The sequence below is a fragment of the Dysidea avara genome, chromosome 3 (assembly GCF_963678975.1).
Source record: "Dysidea avara chromosome 3, odDysAvar1.4, whole genome shotgun sequence".
NCBI lineage: Eukaryota > Metazoa > Porifera > Demospongiae > Dictyoceratida > Dysideidae > Dysidea > Dysidea avara.
Genome location: NC_089274.1, coordinates 24651744 through 24668897, shown reverse-complemented (window position 1 = coordinate 24668897; position 17154 = coordinate 24651744). Strand labels below are relative to the sequence as shown.

General features: G+C 37.3%; 1 protein-coding gene across 2 annotated transcripts in view; it reads left to right on the top strand.

The window, feature by feature from the left end:
• Window positions 1–17154, top strand: part of LOC136250418 (inactive rhomboid protein 1-like) — a 31049-nt gene extending 13895 nt beyond the window's left edge. For both annotated transcript variants that reach the window (XM_066042624.1, XM_066042623.1), the window contains exons 5-21: window positions 1337–1408; window positions 1457–1527; window positions 1577–1649; window positions 2848–2899; window positions 5462–5508; window positions 6081–6329; window positions 7108–7145; window positions 7198–7344; window positions 7395–7506; window positions 8504–8578; window positions 8717–8881; window positions 9786–9859; window positions 11148–11211; window positions 12534–12707; window positions 14236–14336; window positions 15767–15920; window positions 16559–17154. In XM_066042624.1, coding sequence (XP_065898696.1) covers window positions 1337–1408; window positions 1457–1527; window positions 1577–1649; window positions 2848–2899; window positions 5462–5508; window positions 6081–6329; window positions 7108–7145; window positions 7198–7344; window positions 7395–7506; window positions 8504–8578; window positions 8717–8881; window positions 9786–9859; window positions 11148–11211; window positions 12534–12707; window positions 14236–14336; window positions 15767–15920; window positions 16559–17020 — 2130 coding nt within the window. In that variant the 3' untranslated portion in view covers window positions 17021–17154. The remainder of the gene's footprint in view (window positions 1–1336; window positions 1409–1456; window positions 1528–1576; window positions 1650–2847; window positions 2900–5461; window positions 5509–6080; window positions 6330–7107; window positions 7146–7197; window positions 7345–7394; window positions 7507–8503; window positions 8579–8716; window positions 8882–9785; window positions 9860–11147; window positions 11212–12533; window positions 12708–14235; window positions 14337–15766; window positions 15921–16558) is intronic.

The following is a 17154-nucleotide window of genomic DNA, read 5'->3' as shown; positions in this document are numbered from 1 at the left end:
GGAGTGAATTCACTGGCACGATCACGCTCAATCATATCTACGGCCTAAAAACCTTTCGAAAATTACCAGCTATATGGTATGTACCATAGACCCTCAAAATTTGGCAGAGGCACTGGTGAAGCGGTTCTTTACAGGGCTATGGAACGATTTTTCGCGATTCGTTGTTGACAGGTGTGATATCACATGTTGAAAAATGCGGGTTTGCGTTTTAACCAGTTTCCACGTTTTCATCGTTAAAAAGGATTCCATAGAGTTGTTCTACAAGGTGAGAAACCATAAGAGCCAAGGCGGCTTAGAGTTAGGTTGTTTCTGGGGTGAGTTATTTTTAAAATCGGCTTGTAAGTTCAGAGTTTAATAACCACGAAATTAAAGTGGTTGGTTTCATGAAACTTGGCATGCTAGGCTACAACATTACAGGCTATCATAAGAACCCTTTAAACATAGACTACATGGTTCACAAGCGGAGTTCTCCACCACCCTAAAATAGCTATTTAAGCGCATGGGCTAACTTTAATTGTGACAAATGGGAATTGTACGGCTTCACATTATTATTTCAGCACCACCTTAACCAAGAATCCGGATAAGTGGGGTCCAGATAACTGTGGTTCCACTGTATGTTGGATTTAATTTAAACCCAAAAATGCTTTCAGTACATCCTGAAATGCTTTCAATAGGTTGCGGCAATTTTTTATTCAGTTATGGCTATGAGCTTGATTGTGTCACTCTTAGATGTTGTTTCAGCCGGACAGGTGCATTTTGGCATACTGCAGTACATACAATGCATGCATCATTTGTATTTCACTAACATGCAGTGAAAGGTGTCAATTTGCAGTAGTGTATTACACTACTTCCCTCTCCAAAAATCATGCTTTTAATGGGTATTTTTCATATTGATTACCAGAGGCATTTTTTCATGCTGATCTTCATTTGTAAAAGGTTGAAATAGCTGAAAACAAAGCTAATTACCACTTCGCTTTTTAGTAATTTATGATTGGAGTGTGCTTACACATTTTTTTTTCTTGTGTGTGCGTTTACCAATTATTAATAATTATGTTACAATAACAAAATTTAAGGGTTAGGAATCATAGAAATAGAAAGTAGTGAAACAAGGGTGGTTGCCGACATACTAGTGAACTTTTAATCTACTTCAATCAATAGCCATGACTGATGTAGAGATTCATGTCCATTAGTATATCTTCAGGTGTAAACAACCTCTCTTGTTTCACTACTCTTAATTTTTACAATCCCTTAAAATTCCTTGTGCTAGTAATATTCCATGAATTTATATGACACAATTTTCATTACAAATATTATGGCAATGTCTTACTTCTTAAAGCAAAATCGTGGACATTTGATTGGAGTACAGCAGCAGCAACAGGAAGTGATGAAAACTACAGCTCCAATACAGGTGAGCAAGACTGCCTTGGACACACACTAACTGTCACTGTCTCCACAGGAGCAGCAAACAACTAAAGCTACTATAACTCCAGTGGCTGTCTCAACTGCCACTGTATCATACATTGATAGGTTTGTGGCTTGTATATGTGATGTTCTTGGTGAAACTACTGTTATACAGCCAAAATGTGTCGACAGCCAAAAGGGAGGTGCAGCAAAAGAAGGAAGCTACTAAATCTGGTGGTTCGTTAATGGTCAGTATAGTACACGATTTGTTATGTGTATGTGTGCTGCCGCTGTATACCATGAATCTGGAAATTTTGTTAATGCCAAGTGCCTTGATACAAGGCAAGTGACTTTGTAGTTTTGAACTTTCTGGTTACTTACTGTATAGCTGTGTTTGTCTGTGGAAAAGGTTGCCTACACTTGAGGATATACTACTGGACATTTAATACCTACTTCAATCTCTATATCCATGACTGAATTAGGGATTAAGTATATCTTTAGGTGCCCCCTTGTTTCATTACATTTATTTCTTTAATTTTGTTTGTATACTCTTTTGTAACATTAATTGTATGACTGCATGCTGTAGTGTACAATCGGTTTTTGTGTGTGTGTGTGTGTGTGTGTGTGTGTTTGTGTGTGTGTGTGTGCTGAAATGTTACGGATTCGGTTGCTGGTTGCTTTCATAGTTGAACCGGTTCAGATTTGACCCGCTTTAAAGAATATCCAGGTGCTTCTGCAGCCCAATTTGTTTCGTGGGCTATGCCCACTTATCAGGATCATTTGCTGTCTGTAAGCATACGTAGAATTTCACCCATTTATCAATGGCTGCTCACGAAAATTGAAGTCTGTTGCTATTTGCAAGCTTACATGAAGCCACACCTATTAATCAAGATTAGTGTATGAGTTCTAGTCTAGTCAATAAGCCACACCCATTTACATCCGTGGAACCACACTAGTTTGCCAATAAGGTATATTAAAGTAGTTGGTATGTCGAAACCTGTTTCAAAAGCTTGGACGCAAGTTATGAAAATTATATTGACAAAAAAATTTTAATTTGGCAGTTTAGTGACAAATCGCCAATTCACCAAATTTAGTTCACCACCAAATTTAATTGATATACAGTATGCTATGACACTACTTTTGGTCCTTGCTTCATGTGATAAGTGTAGTGAAGCATCTGAGTAAACAAGACAATATGAATGAACGTTGCCGGTATGTTGTGGTTTTTCATTGCATTCAGTAAGTTGTCTATAGATGTGTTTTGCAAAATTGATGAGTCATTAGTATTCAGTGGTTCTGGTTATATATTATTTTCAAAACAATCTATGTATATTTATAATACGCAATATGCACATGTATCCCTCAGTTGTATGATTATTGTGTATATGTACACATTGTAACTATAAGTGGCAAATGTTAGGTGTACTCTTCTTAATTATCAAACAGCCTAGACCTGCAAGTCCACTCATAACAAATGAGGCATTCATCTACAGTGATGGTAGGTGGAGTACAGCTACTACTAGATACAATGATATTATGTGTAGCTAAGTGTCACTATGTGTAAGTGTCACTATCGTAAGGAGCATGAAATGTATGGCAAATTCCTTCAGTTTGGTTTCCTTGCCTACAAAAGATTTGTTTTTTTTCAAACAATACTTTTATGAAAGAATTAGTTTGTGAATAGTTGACCTGTCTTGAACAGTTGGGCTGTTCTTGTTTATGTGCATAATTCTTGGCAATGCCCACCCATGAAAGTTACATAGAGTACCTGCTTATTTATTTTTCTGTATGCATGATGGAAGTGTATACAAGGCGGATTGGAAGTCATCAGTAATAGCACTATATACTCATTTATCTTCTCTGCAGTGGAGAGCGACTCAAAGACATTGGGTGACCTGCAGTTCAAATCCTGGGGTTGGAGGGATTTTTTTTCCTTACTTTGGCCCCTTTTCTGTTACACCTTATCAGTCAGTAAGTGAAGTCACTAGGTCTAAGTCCTTGAATTAGGTTAGGTAATCCTAAGGCTGCAGCACATGTTACTGTCAGACCTTCAGTGCTGGTCACTGTAAAGCGTTAATTATACAACCAAGTACTAAAGATAATACGAAATGCGGTTAAAATTATGTCATAAATAAATAATAAATAATAATTAATGTTCTAAAAATTACGAGGCCTAGAGACATGAACTAACTGGGGATAGATTCGCCTGTGAATGAAGGCGCAAACGTATAATCGTTGTGCCTGTTCATACTGATGACTTTACCATACGTGTAATTCTATATAACACCCAGTACCACACCCTTGCTTAATTATTTACAGATTGCAGGAGAGCCAGCGGCCACTTTAAGTGTAAACAAGAAGATTACAAGTAAGTTTTTATGTTTGTAACATCTCAAGTCGATCTCCATGCCAGCTACCAGTGGATTCATTCACATAAATAAACAATACAAGAAAACATTAAAACATATGCCACGCTCTTTACAATACAGCTACATATAAAATACAAGTAAACAATTTTGTCTTGTGTAGCTGGCATGGCGAACTTCCTTTCTGTTGGTGTCAGGCAATTCAATACGTGCTTAATCTTTTTTGCCTTCACCTGGCTTAGCTACTAGGCTCTGGCTGGCTTGGCTGTCTTCCTTTATCTGGTTCATCTGGCTTGCATACTCCTACAGTATTGTGTAGCTGTCTCCTGCAAGTTGTGTATGCATAATTTTAGTGTGTCACCCATCACTGTGCCACTGCTACACCACTGATGAACCCTATGTAGCTCTAGTTGATGTTGATAAATTGTGCTGTATATTGGCTAATAATTTTTATCTGGTGATGTTTCCTATAATGTATTGCTGCATACAATACTGCAATAATGTATAGTTCTCTCCTGTATGTTTTGTATACATATACTGTGTACACATCACTGTGCCATTACCACGCCAATGATGTACTGGCACTTAGCTACTGGTGGCCTTTAGTTACGATGCCACTATTGTGTTATATCTGTCACTACTGTGACATATTGAGATGATTTGGGGATCGTGCCTTCACCACCTAATAGCCTCACCAGGGGGCTGTCACATCGGTGTATGTACTTGGTTGTATGTGACGCGGTCCTAATAATAATAATAATAATAATAAAAGGTGTTTACAAAATTCCTCTTATTCACCACAATATTACTAAAGAATTTTTAAAGCATCAAGATCGGAAATTTTCCAGGATAATATAGCTCTGTATTCCTGCCCCAAATGGATAATATAATTATTTTGTATGCTATACAAAACCATACCCACAATCTGATCAGCTAAAATTTGGCATGAGCAAAAGTAGTCCTAAGGTGAAGTTTATGCATTGACATGACTTTCCTACTTGACCAAAAGCCGTCCTCATTATACATTCATGGTCCTCTATCAGTCATGCATACCAAGCCCAAAAGTGCCTTCAGTACAACCTGAAACACTTTCAATAAAGTTGCTACATTTTAAAAAATTATTTAGTGGAATAGTTTCTACTGACTGACTTCTTCACACAAGAGTAACTTAGTTTAACAGTAAAGACTATGGGCTTGATTGTTACTAGATATTGCTTCAGACTGACTGGTGCTTTTTGGCATACTGCTGTATGTATACATATAATGCATGCATCATGGACTTTTTGTAACCACTGGAGGCATGGGTAGAGGCACAGTAGTTTTTTGTCATCATCTTGCTTACCATCTGTCTTGCCGTAGCTCTACTAGCTGCTAAACTCTGGCTTGGATTTGTTGCACATTGTCTTTTTCTCTACTCCGGTCAGCTACAATGTGCATACGTGGAAGCCAGTCCATCTTGCATCACTCTAACAATGCCTCTCCTGAGATGGGCCAGCACAGGGACTTTTAGTTACATTATATGTACCTACGTAACAATAGTATTACTTAGTTGTCCAGCATGTACCACTTTTGTGCTGGGGGTGAAATAGCCTAGGGAAATATAGACTGTCACAACTGTTAGACCTAGTGTATGATAAAATTCATATGGATTGCTGGCATGTTATTTTATTAATACATTTTTATGTATTTTATAGTACCCAAGTCAAATGGAGCTACATTTACTAATGAATTATTCACAGAGGTATGTACTTATGTATTACTACATGTGTGTTGTGTTTAAAATGTCAATTAATTGATTCAGACACAACTAGAGTGATTTGACAAAAGTAGCACAGAAATGCAGACATTATATACATAGTTTGGGAGTTTGAAGTGGTTAAACTTGTAACCTACTGGTATCGATTTTCACAAAACACATGGTTCACTTTAAGAAAGATGTAGTGAATGCTTACAGAAATTTACTTCTATGTCAACATGTAGCCGTTGTGACTCCCCCCCCCCCCCCCCCCCCATCATGTTTTCATAGCATCTCCAGCTATAACAGTATGGTAGCTATAGTATAGTAACACTGGCCTTGATAAACCCCATGAAATATGGCAGCACTTTGTGCAATTGTTTTTATGATTTTTGATACTCTTAGTTCTATTATCTCTCCAAGAAATTCTTGTTTAAACAGAGAATCCTTTGTGATTTAAGAGTAATCATATCTGTACCATTCTTTTGTATGGATTTGTCTTGGATACATGTCAAATATGTATCTTATTGTTGTTAATACTAAAATACCAGCTGTAAATCATGTCATTTCATATGAAGGCGGCAACACAACTTGATAATTACTCCACTGCGAGTCCTCAGTATGATTCAGTGAGCAGTGATGAGTCATCAGTACACAATGCCACCTCCTTGGAGTGTCCTCGTGAAGACGAGATCAAACTAACTACTGTCGTTAGAAAAAGTGCAAGTATATCATTTTCTGAGAAGACAAATTCTCCTGAAATGGAAGTTAAAACTGTAAGTGAGGAGACCACTGATGATGATGGAGCTACTGTGTTACCAGACAGAGTAAGTGTATACAATAAGTTATGGTTTTTCCACTGTTACTATTGGATATGGTTGATGATGATGTACCATAGGAGGAAACTGATAGTTTAGTTAGTGTGATCAGTGTAGTGTCAGTGGTCCTGTATATATGCTAGTGTATTTTAAAATTGCACTCTAAGAAATGATGGTAGTGAAAAAAGAGACAAGATAGCATAACTTTTCAGTAGCTATTCAGAAAAATCCCTACTAATAGTATACTACTCACATGCCATGCCAAAGTGGGGATTTTCCCACATAGCTAACTATGTGTACTGCATTTTAGTGCATAGATCCCTACTTAAGCAGTTTGCCCTTAATGGTTTTAATATGGAGGAATTTTACCCAAGACTTCTTGCAAGCAGTGAAGTCGGTATACCCTAATAATCTTAATATATAATAAGGTAATATTTGCACACGTATCTGTTATTTATTTCCTGTGGTGAACCAATGCTATCGTTAATACTTTAATAATTTAGTGGCATCTACACCCTGTATATACAAGCATGTAAAAAATGTCCTTAGGCAATCTTGCTCAAATTTGGTATGTGGGGTACTGAAGGCAGACGTTTGCAATATAAAAACAATTCCAATTCAAGAAGGGAGTATGGAGCTACGTATGCATGAAAATCGTGTTTTGTTTAATATACTCACAGTGTGGTGCACCAACTTTCTTGGCCACATGACACACTGCCGTGTAGCTTGATAAAGTGGCTTTACTGATTTGTTAACTGTTTGACCACTATGTATGTGTATTTCATAGCCTAAAGGAAGTCAAGAACATAGACCTTCACTCAACGTGTTAGTGTTATTAATAAGTATATGGCTGTTAGTTTAATGATCATATTTTTAGGATTCAGAAAGTGATCATATGCAGCAGAAAACATCTTCGTATAAAAGGAACACTACTTCACTTTAAGTACAGATGCCCAAAGGAGGATAAGAATCAGGGAACTGGCACTGGCAGTAAAGATTTTTATGAGCACCTATTCCTATTCACGTAAAGTACTATAGCTGTACAGTGCATATTAGAAGCTGCTCTCCTTACAGACCGTGGTTTACTATATGGATCAGTTTCATACACATCCTTGTCATGATTGTTGTCACCTCCATATATGGACTTGCTCCCTATGGGTGTGATTTTAAGACAGAAACTGACCTGGTTAGATAGTATGTTGTTGTGTTATATAGAGCTGTACCAATGCTTTATCGGTATCAGCATAGCCGCCACCGAGGCCCAGGCCCAGGCATCAATAATTGTACACTAAGTCAAAAACTCTAATAGAACATATGCAGTTACAATCAGGCAAATATTCAGTGATAGTAGCTACTCTAATACACTGAAAAATAAATCTCTCATTTAAATTTAGAAGGTAAAATGTCTAAAATGAAGATCAAAATACCCTATTAGAGCAATCACCCTAGTGATAAACTATGGCTTAGTATACAGGTGGGGAAACTAGTATGTCCTCTGTGTTGGGTTCAATTTCTGGTTTGGTCATTTGTTTTTCTTTGCTAAAGGTTTTTGTACCTACATTTTTGTGTACTGTTGATTGCACTGACAAAATCAAACATGCAGTCATTGGTACTGTAAAGCATTTTGAATTATCTTTATAATTTATATGTTTACTCTTGTATGTCAAAATAATGAACATCAATTACACTTTTAAAATGTCAACTGTTTCTGTAATATTACGTAGTTCATCAGACAACCTGTATCAGTACTAAATAAGAATACTAGGACTGGGAGATAATTTAAATAATCTAGATGTCTAAATCACCTGTCATAAATATAATAACAAATTTGCCAAGATGATAGTGAAATTAGCCACAGTTAGATGAAAAACTTGTGGAAAGGTATCGTGTAATACGTCTTATTTGAAATGTCTATATTTAGTGCTGCTGAATTGGTGTTAGGCAAAATTTCTGTGTTCAGGAGCACATGCTGCAATAGGACAAAAAATTTTACTTGTATAAATCTTCAAGATAGGATGATTTCTGTAACCACCCAATGTGTTAAATGTTAATTTTAGATGTTACTTGACTTTGATTCTGTTTGGTATATTTAATCAGCAATATGACTTCTTTATGTTTGTTGTATAATTTTTATACTTGAGAAATATTCCCTAGCAAAAAAAAATTAATTTCTTTCATTGCAGATACAACGTGGCAATCTTGGACGTGAACGTGTCCAACGAACTATCAGCACTAGTGTGTGGGGTGGCCTGTCACAGGTAAGCAATGACAGCAACATGTATATGCTCTATGATGGTAAATAGTACACCTGTATTGTAGTGCCAAACAATCTTAAGTTACGTGGCTCTAAAAAGTGTAAAATTCTTTTGCCCATACACATATTCTCTTCTATGTAGGAAGATCTGATATTGTTGGGTGCACGGTATGCTCCATGTATGCGTAGAGACAGAGAACTATTTGACCTCATAGAAGAAGATCGTATTACAGAAAGCCAGTCAGGATGTTGTATTAGGAACGATAGACCTGTTTGTATTCAAGTTAACAACCAATCAGAATGTAATGTGAGTTTGCACAACATCATGTTGTACATGTAATAGTTGTAACACGGGAATGAGGGCATACATATCAGGCAAAGCCCGAATGCCCCATGTTACAACTAATATGTAACACTTATTAGGCTGATAGCCTGTGCAGGGCGATCAATCACCCAAGCCAATACAAGTGCAGCCACTGGATGTATTATATATGCATACCTAAAATTTTCGATTATGTGTCAGCAGCTAGTACGTTCTGGTTATGTTTGGTTATGATAAATGGACATATCCTAGAGATATCACGGAGAATTTCCATTACACGAGTTAATGTTTTAATCAGTGCTATTGAATCGTTTATGGGAAAACTACGCAATTCACTAAAGGCCTAGACAGGTAAGCTTGCTTGTAGAGTGGTTACTCCGTGCAGAGTGGTAGCTTCATGATGGGGGTGTGTCCGTATTCGTTTATGTGCGGAAACAATCGAATGAATAAGCTGTAGTACTAGTTTTCACCTTAGCCCAATGTTTTTCAACTCATAGGATGGCGAGGATAACAAAACGCTCTCCATCTGTGTGGTTTTCATGGCGGAATTCAAGTCGTGTATCCTAATCACGTGAGTATTATTCCATCCCCACAATCGATTTCGGCATCTACGTCAATATAATCAGTGCCCAGTTGTAGCCCGGCTACATTTCGTATGTAGCCGGGTTAGCTGGGCTACATACGAAATGTAGCCCAGGCGGTTCCTTTGATCTGAGGTGTGAAAGTGTTACATATAGTGATTAAAAGACTATTAGTTTTGTGTTTTGGTCATTTTAAATTATGTATGGATGACTAACAGGCTTATTACTTATGTATCTGTATTTACCAAGTCTAGGTATAAAGAATAAATTAATTTGGTTGACTCATTTTTGGACACTTTTTTTTTCAGAGTATATTTTTGAGATTTCTACAAAATGATACTACTGCTAATCCAAGTGGAGTTGTGTGTGGCCAGTCACCCAGGTGAGTAATCTGTGTACTTCTCTAGTGCTCAGCATTAAAGGTGTTTTGTTTCTGTATACATCATTATAAGTTATAGAATTACAAGTACTTATATCCTAATTATACACTAACTATAACAAAGCTGGCAAAGCTAGCAAAACATACATATTTTATAAGTTTATACGCATGCATACTCCAAATGCTGTAGTTACATCATACAGTACAATAGTACTTACTGTATTTATCGTACTGTATAGTACGGATGGCAAAGGCCTGTCACCAAAACCTGCCTTGTTTTCCTCTCATGACAACGTAACAGTATTGCATGGTTGGGTAAAATCAAGGCCTTGGATCCACTCAAAAAGTTTTTGTCAAGTTGCTACAGAATTAATTATTCAATGGAATTTTCTACTGCCCGCCTAACTGATGTAGTATATCGCAATACAGCTATAGCACTACAGCTACAGCACTACTCCTTTCACAGAAACACTTTAAATTCACTTAAGAAGAAACCTTTGGTATATTGATAGCAATACAATACATGCACTATTATCTTACTTTTATCCTTCCATACCCAAGCCATCAGTCAAGCACAGCATAACTTCCATATAAGAGTGCATACAATGTTACACAGTATTGTTGCACCAACATATTGGAATACATTAGCTGTAGATGAAATACCGCCGGCCACCAGTAAATGGACTGCTTGTATAATACTATGCGCAAAGAGTGTGACAAAGTAGAATACTGTCAACTTGGATGCTTCAACCTCTTGTGTACAGGTAGATGAATTACTCCACCAGACCCTGGTCTGTATTAATAGTTGGTACAGCTGGAATGTAAGTGGACAGCCCTTGTGCTCTGCGAATCACGACATCCTTGTGAATATGATTAAAAGTAGAATTGTGACAAGACCACAAGGGAGGGTAGCTATTAGTGGTCATGGTTTTACAAAAAAAAAGGGTTCACAAACAAGTACAAGTAAATGGAGTAGGGACAATGTAGCACCTCAATAAAAAGGCTGAAACAAGCAGAATCAGAGTAGTGCAATTACTGTAAAACAATAAGAAACAATTATTCTTACTGTGCATTTCAATTCAAGTATAGAATCTTCACAACACAGTAGTGATATTTGCTTTTTAGCATTGGACACTTGCTTTTATTGGGGCGCTAAATTGTTCCTACTCTAGTTGCAGTGCCTTTTATCCTACAGTTTCAGTTGCATGGGCATCCTGCAATTCATTGTCTAAAGTACACACTTTCATGCATACATTCTTTGCTGCTATTGATTTTGCTTTTTACAATTTAGGACATGTGCAAGTCCTATATCACAGGAGCCACGTGTATGGAATAATGACATCACAAGATGGCCGGTAAGAGTACACATAATGACAAGTTAAAATTAGTTTGTATAATTCTAAGGTGCATGAACTTAACAATTAAGTAACAATCAATGAGCCTTATCCGAAATTACGTCACAGACATAAAATGGCTGCTGTAGTGTGGGGACGTTCGTAAAATTTGTATGGGCAACTATGGGAAGAAAATTTTTGAACGGAGATATCTCAGCCAAGAAGGAAGATATCAAACTCTAACTAGTGGGTATGGCTATAAAACAATACAGTAAGTGCGTAAAAGCAATTTTCGGTTGATTTTCAAAACAACGCTAGATTCCTATTTTTTCAGCTAATTTATACCACATCTGCTGGTTAGAGGTCATTGTCTTCCATCTTGACTGAGATATTCCCATTCAAAAATTTTCTCCCCATAGTCGCCCATACAAATTTTACGAATGTCCCCACACTACAGCGGCCATTTTTATTTCTGTGACGTAATTTCGGATAAGGCTCATAGAGAGAAGTTCAAAACCTATCAAATTTCATATTATGTAGGTAACCACAATTTGAAATACCATTTTAAATTACACAAGTCACTTAGTAATTATGCTGTCTCATCTGGTGTTTCAAGTCTTGATAATCCTTAAATTAAACTTTTAAGGACAGCTGTTTCTGAGACAGTCAAGGGGGTTGCAATGTTTCTGCTGAAAATGCCTTCGAAAATAGTGCATGCGTCCCAATTGTTTTTATGATGATAAAACCACCAACAGTTATACTTAGTGTATTATATTGGGACTTTCTACTGGCCAAATTTCGTACATTTGCCTTTGAAATCACTGAAAATACCATTACGACATTTAAGTGTGTTAAGCACCTCTAAGGGTACAAGTGCTGTTTTGCTTCAAAACGAATGGTAAGATTCGACCATGAAGCAATGATTTTTACTGATTCATTGCCAGCAAGTTTAAGCTATAGATCTATGTAGTTATATGCGGCTCACTGGCCACTGCGCTATCAAGACTGAGTTAACATTCAGCATAACAGCCCCAGCTGGACTATATATACACACTTCTCAGACTAGCTAGGATCACAGTTATTGAAAGCTTCCTGAACCTGAAACTCCCTCTGAAAATTTCTAGATCCACCACTTAGATTTATGATGACATTGGATTGTGGCTTCTGTAGTAGGCAGAAGATAATGGTGATTGAGTGATATTCTTACACATCTGGCCAAACATTTCTCTATTAATTGTGTTGAAATTTATACTACCAATTTTTGTGATGTAGATTTCATGTTCATGTTATGGGAAGATAGTGGGTTTTAAAATAGCACATTTTCACATATTCACTTCTTACAGAGGTGTCGTAATTCTAATCCACCTACTACCAGTCTACAAGATGCTCATCTTAGTTGTGATATTATTGGGAGGCCATGTTGTATTGGTATCTTAGCAAAGTGTGTGATAGCCTCTTTGGAATACTGTAACTACATGAAGGGAAGATATCATGAAGAGGCTTTTTTGTGTTCCCAGGTAAGAAGGTATATATTGTGTTTCATGTTCAGCTGATCCATACCTCACAAAAAAGAATTGCTTAACTTCCAGACACTTTATAATGTGTACATATTGTTACGTAACTGACCTGCTAATTAGTGAACTTTACATACTAGGCGAGCTACTCAACATACAAGGCAAATAAATGCTAACCAAAGACTTGTTGAGCTGCAATTACTAACAATACAACATTTACAATAGTTTTCCTTCAATAGTTTTTATTAGTAAAGGGCTCCAAAGGCTCTAGTGGCACGAAGCAAACAAAACCACAGTTATTTTAACAAGCACCTATAATTTCTCACCACAACAATGTGCATACTTCCGGTCTGGACCATTCAATAGAGGAGACATTGCTCTCCTTGAGTCCCAAGTTTTAAGTAAATTGGATCAGCAGGCCTCAAGTTATGAGCGAAACAGTATTATCTGTAACAACCATAGTTTCGGTCTAACCTGAATAACTTGTGAATGGTATATTCAATCTCCGTAAAATTTCTGTCACAGGTTGTTATCCACCTCAAAGTGACAGGGTAATTCCCTAGTAAGTTATTCATTGGAATGTGCAAAATGTTCAAAAAATTGATCATTGAGTGAAGTACTGCTGTTTGATAATATGTACCAGTGTTTGGTACTGTTTTGTGTAAAAAAACTTGCAATGTGCTGGTGTGATTACTTACAACTTGGTACTCATGCAGAGAGACATAAGGCTGCTCAGTTGAACTAAACCAGAAGTCCATTGATTATAAGCACTTGTTGTTAAAATGTGTTTGATAAATGGTGACTTACGCTATAAGAATTAAGTGTGCACTAGTAAGATGGCCTCCCTTGTTTCAAAGCTTTCTATTTCTATGATCCCTACTCAGACCTAAAATTTCTGATTTTCCTTATACTTGTGTAAGGAGCATACTGCAAAGTTTCAGCTAGTGATAAAGTCGAATAGTCTTTGAGTTATAGTGCAGCAGCTGGAATAACAAGAAATTCAATTTGTACAGTAACTATAGTGTATACAGCAAAGGTGCTTATTAATCAATCATGATTCATGACAGTTTGTTCCCTATTAGTAACAGACAGTAAGTGCTTTCCCAATGCTATTCCATGTGTACAAAGAACTCGGAGGCCATTCCTATAAAGCAGTGACGATGGCTTTATTTCTACTGCATCATAAACAAGCGCCTGTAACTCAGGTGCCTTTTGATTTAACAAAGATCCATGAACCGTGGTGTATAAGTTTTATTGATTTGAGCCTTGTGAGATTGAAACTTGCATAGATTGTTTTATGTGGCACATTTAAAATGCTAATTTTAAAGTCTGTGGGAGGAGGAGGGGCAAATTTCAGAGTGTGCTTCACACACTATGCAGTGACTCCTAGCAATCTGTCTCTTCCTAGATCTCTGCCCCCATTAGAGCCAAACCAGCTTCATATGCCCTGAAGGCTCAATGTAAACAATGCATATAACATGCTTTGAGTCATGCCTGTGGTGATAGGTTTGGTTGATCATTTTTCCTATAGGTAGATTGTTTGCGGGACACTTGTGGGTTGATCTCATTTGTCAATGAACATGAACCAGACCAGTTCTACAGGGTGTGGATATCATTATTTCTACATGGAGGGTGAGATTTAATAGCTACTCATGTTTTTACCTTCACATTATCTTATTTAACTACTCTATTACTCAAATTTTAGTGGTCATTGTTTTCATGAATATCAAAGTGCTACTTTGTCACAAAACTTTTGTTAAAGCTATTTTTAACAATGTACTGAGGTATCATGACCATATATGTGACCATCTCAGCGAAAACCTGTCTAGTTCACATAACTTCCAAATTTCTTTTTTTTTCCTCAGCATTATCTGCATAGTTCAAGGAATAGCTCACCAAAATTTTAGTCAATTATGATGAGTAGTTTTGGATTACAGTGCTAGACAGTAGGAAGAGCAAGGTATACATTTGTACAGTGACTATACTAAAAATACACTACAGGCGCTTACATTCGCAGCCATAACTTCCGTTTGGATCAACGTTGAAACCGGGTCACTACTGCTGACCCGGATGACCCACTGACCCGGATGTGACCCGGATTAATTAAAGCCGAGACGTGTCTCGGGTGAGCGAACGAGTCTACATTTTGAGCGTTCGATTCGTGTTGAGTAAATATTGCAACTTCAGCCTAGCTGTAGGTTGAAGACCAAAAAAAAAAAAAAAAAAAGTCTTTACCTACTGACAATAGCTACCCCTCACCATAGATACCCTCAGTTTCGTGCTACATACTGCACTTACTAACAAATAGGCGTGGCTGAGCATATGTTGGTAATGCGATAAGTGGGCGTGGCTCACGAAAGAGCTACGCGATAGCATTTATAAGTTCCATGTCGTCAAACAAACAATTTCGTTTCTCACGTGATCCAATCCGGGTCAGACCCGGATAAATTGTAAACCGGGTCAGACCCGGATGACCCGGAGAAAATGTGACCCAGATGACCCGGATGACCCGACCCGGTTTCAACGCTGGTTTGGATTAGTTTGCAGGCATGTGCATTTGTTTAAAATGAAGTAAATGTAAACAAAGTCGTTACCATTTCTTCAATAAAACCGCCTTCATATGCCTATCGCAAGTAACTGCTGGGCAAAAACTAAGCCTTGGTAGATGTGCCAATCCTTGGTGAACATCGTAAGCTAAATTCCAACTCTGTAGACCATTGGGGCTACAGAAATTAAACAAAGATTTTCAAACTCCCCATGAGTAGGCCAATAAGATGGTGTGTAAATTTAATTGATTTGAGTCTTTCTTCTCTGAGTAATGGCACAATTAAACCTTGCGCAAGATTTTCTTTGTAATACACATAATTTCACCAATTTTGTTTTACTTAAAATGTATGCCTGTGCAAACTAGATGGGTTTTCACTGAGACAGTCACATATAGTAATTAGGAAGATTGTGGTAATGGCATGAAGATCTAGCGATGATTCTACAATGTTTTCAAGATATAATGTCATGATAGATCACATACAAGAAACGAAGAAAAATAATTTCATTTTTGTTAGATGGATCCACCTATTATTCACATTAATATTCAACATCCTGGTGTTGGGAGATGTTGAAATGCTAATCGGATGGTTTCCAGTTAGTGTCATCTACCTCGGTAGTGGATTTGCTGGTAACATTTTTGGTGCAATAGTAATCCCTTACAGACCTGAGGTAAATCAGCAGTATTTCATGTATAGGGATCCATAGTTCATGCATTTATTTGATAAACTGTACAGCTCTATACTTTTAAAAGCAATAATGCATGCTATGCATATATGCTTGGTATTCACTTAGAACTGCTACCCTGTTAATAGGACCATGTAGATCTAGTAGTCATGTGAAGTTAATACCAACATTGACTCCTAAAAAGCAAAGCTGGACCATTTCCTGTGACCTTGTTATAGAACCACAGGTTTGGATAGAAGAGCCATCATTCAGTTTAGAGGGTTGTTTAATCACCCAAGATACTCTAATAGATTGGTCACTATAACATCCGAGTAATTGTTCTATTGAAGTAACTTGTGTGCATTTTTCTCACAGTCTGGCTGGGCCATCTCAGAAATATCAAAATAATTTGTTTTAACCCTGTCTACAGTAAGCCACTTTTAGAAAGACTCCGACCCGATAGAAGAAACTTCCATAAATTGGCAAAAGGATTTTTGGTGCCAGCATGCAGGCCTGATGTATTTACCTCAGAAGGTGGAAAACCTCTGTATTACAGCAAAAAAATCTGAGTCCCAGTGTTCATTTTAGACAGGTCCCACAGTGTCACTGTAATTATAACATATGGTTTTCATTGTGTGCTACAGGTTGGACCAGCTGGTAGTATCATGGGAGTTATGGCTGCAGTACTAGTGTATGTGGTGTGGGAATGGAAAAAATTCTTATACCCGAAACTTGAGCTATCCAAAGTATTGTTGATCATCGTATTCTTCTTTTGTCTTGGTATGTTCCCTTATGTTGACAACTTTGCTCACCTTGGTGGCCTTATTGGTGGTCTACTCTTGAGTGCCATGGTTGTACCGTTCTATTCCTTGTTTAATGGAGATCTAAGTAGTGGCCACAAACAAGTTGACCAACTCAAGCTGATATTGATAATCATTTGTGCTCCTTTATTTGCCATTTTCTATGGTGCTCTATTCATCATATTCTATGAAGCTCAACCTAACTGTTACATATGCCAGTATCTCACATGTATACCATTCAGTGATACCATCTGCCAAGACCAGAGACCTACACCAGATCATAGAGATGTTGATTTAGTCATATAGACCATGCAGTGTAGTTACTGATTTTATGTAACTGTGTACTGACTGTATAGCATTGCCATTAACTTATTTATCTGTATCCTATGTTGCCATGTATCTGTACAATCTCATTACTCAAGAAATAGTTCAGTGGAGTA